The sequence below is a fragment of the Phaseolus vulgaris genome, unplaced genomic scaffold, assembly GCF_000499845.2.
Source record: "Phaseolus vulgaris cultivar G19833 unplaced genomic scaffold, P. vulgaris v2.0 scaffold_15, whole genome shotgun sequence".
NCBI lineage: Eukaryota > Viridiplantae > Streptophyta > Magnoliopsida > Fabales > Fabaceae > Phaseolus > Phaseolus vulgaris.
The window spans coordinates 453,990-458,307 of NW_027174084.1; the positions used below are offsets into that span (position 1 = coordinate 453,990).

The 4,318-nt window shown below is 32.8% G+C and overlaps 1 protein-coding gene across 1 annotated transcript; it reads right to left on the reverse strand.

The window, feature by feature from the left end:
* Positions 1-596: 596 nt before the first annotated feature.
* Positions 597-3,892, reverse strand: LOC137817046 (uncharacterized). Its single transcript, XM_068620262.1, has 6 exons — positions 3,627-3,892; positions 3,344-3,514; positions 3,080-3,183; positions 1,580-1,661; positions 1,387-1,472; positions 597-1,186 (listed from the first exon to the last, which is right to left on the reverse strand). The coding sequence occupies exons 2-6, from the start codon at positions 3,383-3,385 to the stop codon at positions 934-936; spliced, it is 567 nt and encodes a 188-aa protein (XP_068476363.1). The 5' UTR covers positions 3,386-3,514; positions 3,627-3,892; the 3' UTR covers positions 597-933.
* Between the last annotated feature and the right edge of the window lie 426 nt (positions 3,893-4,318).

Genomic DNA, 4,318 nt, shown 5'->3' on the forward strand with positions numbered 1-4,318 from the left:
CTAAAAACTGCAATGACTTTTTTGCTTATTTGTTGTAAATTATCCGAGCCTCTTAGCTTTTCAACTAGCAGTGAAGTTCCATACTGTACAACATCTCTTTCTTCTTACATTAAATAAACTCCCTTCTTTTACATATTCCCGTACTAAATAATTTTGCTTCAAATCTGATTAACCGTCCGTCCATGTCATCACATATAAACTGTGATACCAATGTAATTGCATGCCTAACGACGATTTTGCTGTAACTGATTTAGCTAGTACAGATCTTCCTGCCTCGCTCAATAACATGCTCTTTCAATTAGATAGTTAATTTAGCAATCAATGACTAGAACCATTTCAAAAGACCCTTAATAAAATGTGCTGAGTTTCCATAAACTAAGAAGTACTAACTCGCTAGAGCCCAATCTGGCGAATGCTTAAGTCCACCTATGCCAACTATTAGTGCAACATAACACAACTTTTGACCAGCCACAGTATTTTCTCCAGAAGGTATACAAATGATCATGCCTTGAATTATCATTTGGAAGAAACTCAAATCTCCACATTCATGTTCACAGCATACAATTTCATATCAAAGAAAAAAGGACAAAGAGAGAGAAGCTCAAAATTGTGGGTCTTAATTGTGAACTAATAATTCACTAGTAACTAAGTTACATTTTAATATCACAACATATTTAATAGTCAAAAGCACATTCCCAGAAGACCATTTGTTTCAAAATTACAATGACACAAAAGAACACCCACTAGGCTTTCTTTTAGCCCCTCCATCTAAAAGTATTCAGTCTATATCAGCAGGTTAAATCCTTAATCTTAAAAAGAAATTGCGAGGGTTATAAACCACCCGATAAGACCACAGCTACAGATATAAATGCCCAAACCAGAAACAGAACCAAACCTACCATAATTTGAATACTATCAAATAATCAACAACACTCATCTACTTCGATTGACACTTGATGGTCTAAGAACATTCCAGTCCAGCTTATCTCCACTTGGTCTTTTAAAAGTGCCCAAACTAGAGCTTGGCAATGATTGCTTATCATCATGATCATTCTTTGGAGATTTGTTAGGATATTGTGTTTCACTAACTACTTCAGATTGTTTCCTTTTAACATGGCCGTTAACCTCCATGTTCCTTTTGTCAATCTTGACACATTCTGGACTTTCTACTGAAAAATTATTGTCTCTGAAAACAAGGCAACCAGAACCAAATTAAAATTGAGCGGGATAATCTAATGAAACTATTTCAATTGTTGTCCATTAGAAAAGATTGAGCCATTAGGAACATTGGATGGTAAAACATAAACAGATAACCTTTGGACCCATGATGAGTTAAAAATAAACAAAATTTAATATCCACATGGTAGTTTAGGAAAATAAACCCACCTGACAGAGACACTCGCATTTTGATTTCTAGACACCGTAGTTTCAGTTGCTGGCTGATGTAATCTTGCTTCTTCCTCGTTTAATTTCTAAAATTGTACAGCTTTGGAATTAGAAAATAATAAAAAAGGAATAGCACATTTAGATCAACAAGGTGAATAAAAAAACAGCTTTGAAACTTGATCTTCATACTCACATCAACAGAAGGATTAAAACTTTGAAATGACATTCGACCTTTAAGTGCTCCAGGATGGGGATCACCTTCCATTATAACAACACTACACATACGTAGAAAACCAGTGAAGTTTAATGTAAAAAAATAATGTAATGGAAATAATTGAGCCGATGAAGAGGGAAACTGCAGATGAGAAGCAATTATAAACCAAGTCAAAATGAAAATTTTGGCAGACACAATTTTTATTTAACCTTCTGTTTTATGGTGCAAGATACATAAAGATTAATCTAAATTGTACAGCTTATACGTGAAACAACACTAGATACCCATCCATGACACCAAGATACTTAATACAATGTGCGTATGATACTACACAATTACAAGGATACACAAAACTCTTCAAATTTCAAGATACAGTACAGCTTTAATAAACACAACCAAGCACACACACATATAATAGAGAGAGATCTTTTTATGTGACAAATAATATAGAACATTATATCTCATCATATATGGTCAAGATTAAAACACATCAATTACATGAGATTCTAAAAATTAACAATATACAAATTGCTTTATAAGGAGACTTGATAGTTTCTTATTAATATGCAACTATCAGTGGACGGTAAAAAATAAATATATAATCACAATAAAAGACCATAATTACATACCTTTCCAATACCCATATTAGAATATATTCTTTTCCAGATGAACATGTCAGAAATTTCCCCAATCCATGTCTATTCTAAATAACTCTTGGCTCTATATATTTACTATAGCTTTTAAGGATATAGGGAAAGCGAGCCATATCAAGATTATCAGTGGCAGATGGTGAAAGGCCAAAAATTCACTACTGTATAAACAAGCGATTGAAGCCTAGAGCACCACCATATCCCTTCACAAATTGCCTATGCTAGTGGAGACTAAGCACCACATTATGTATATACGAGATAGCTATGATAAGTGCATGGACTTTGAATGACTTTTCTGTTTTTGACCTTTTATATATATATTATTATTGATTATTTAATATTCATAAAAAAAAATATTAGAAAAGCGGTTCTCTATCCGAGAATACCACAACACATCAGCTCCCAATTCAAAAACAACTGTTTTATAAGGCCTTATTCATTTGAAAGATGATATGGGCACTCTTTCTATTAGCTTAATAAAAGAAACTCATTCCATAAATAAAATTAAAGTCTCAACTCTGAGTTCCAAGCCTTTAAGGAATGCTGGTTATTACATCAAAGTGATTGACATGAGGAAAGTCAACTTTCAAAACCATTAATTGTCCAACCAAAAGGTTTAAGTCCTTCATAGAGAATCACTCGGTAAGTGGCTATTGAGAGAGAAACAAATGCCTAACTTCACAACACCATAATTTCAATTTCCCTTCTAGAATGCATCATTTCTAACAAACAAGGGCAAGTTAAAGAATACAATAAAAAAAAACAGCCTCGACAGGCAGACCCAGAACTAAATCCCTACAAATTATTTAAATTTAGGTAAGAAAAATACCACTTTCGAGTGACTGCAGTAGAAGTAGTACCAATACTGACATCAGGTTTGATCTCTTCTTCTCTCTTGGTTTTCTCCTCCCTCACAGCCGCCCTTTGCATGAACTGCCCAACATCGAAACAGAAACAGGAGCAGCATCATTAGACCCTAGACATTCATCTCTAATACTGAATCGAACAATCGAAGGTAAAATCTCATAAACAGGTGATGAAATTCAAAGAAAACGACAAAGAGGAACGATAGCGTTCCCTTCAAATTATTTACCTTCAGGTTCTTCAACGTGCTCGAAAGCTCTCGCCTCGCCATCACGCCTTTCAGATTTATCCCTTCCTCCTCTAAAGTCGACAACCACCACCACCGCAACTTTAACCTAGCTCCTCCAATTTGTTAATGTTGTTTTCTTTTGTTGTCTCATACCAAAGCCTTCAAAAATATCTGATAAGAAATATAAAGTTTTTTACTTTTTGCACCCCACATAAATAAAAATACACCATAGCCTGTTCGCTATTCATCTTCCACTTGTTCCATTCCCTATTATTACACTTACTTGTAATTTCATCACCAACATGAACGATGGTGGCGTTCTTGCAGAGGAAGACACCAATGCCTGTTGTTCCACCCCCAACCGCTGGGATTGCCGTATACTCGCGGCGTTGGCGCCTCTACCGCCGCCAAAGAATGGTTACTTCCACCGGCCTGATCTCGACTCTTCTCTTTGCTTACAACTCCAACTTTTTTTTGACTAAACGCTCCTTTCTACCTCTCTTCTAAACCCTAATTTTTATCAATAGGACCATCCAATCGAAACCATTTTGTTTTGAGTCGATATATTGTATTTTAAATTGTAAAATCTAAACAAAATTTATTCTATAATTAAAAAAACATTTAATGAAAAATATTAAAGAATAATTTATAAAATATATGGTGGCAGTTTGTTAGCTTATTTTTTAATTTTATTATATATATTATTTAATTAAATAAATATTTTTAAAATTTTAAATTATTAAGTAATATATAGTAGAATAAATTAAAATAATTTGTATCTTGATATATTAAATTATTTTATTATTATAATTAATAATTGAAACTGTAAATGTTAATGATTTAATTTGTAAATATTAATGATTTAAGTTATAATATTAATATATATCTACCTCTCACAAATAATATAATATAAAAATTTAGTCCTTTTTTATTTTTTTTATTTTAATTTTGAAAAGTTAAAAATTGAACTGATGG

Coding starts and splice junctions, on each gene's coding strand:
- LOC137817046 (XM_068620262.1), bottom strand. CDS start 3,385: ATGGCGAGGCGAGAGCTTTCGAGCACGTTGAAGAACCTGAAG. Junction 1,662..3,079: donor ACTGCAGTCACTCGAAAGTG/GTATTTTTCTTA, acceptor ACGTATGTGTAG/TGTTGTTATAATGGAAGGTG. Junction 1,473..1,579: donor GTTTTAATCCTTCTGTTGAT/GTGAGTATGAAG, acceptor GTACAATTTTAG/AAATTAAACGAGGAAGAAGC.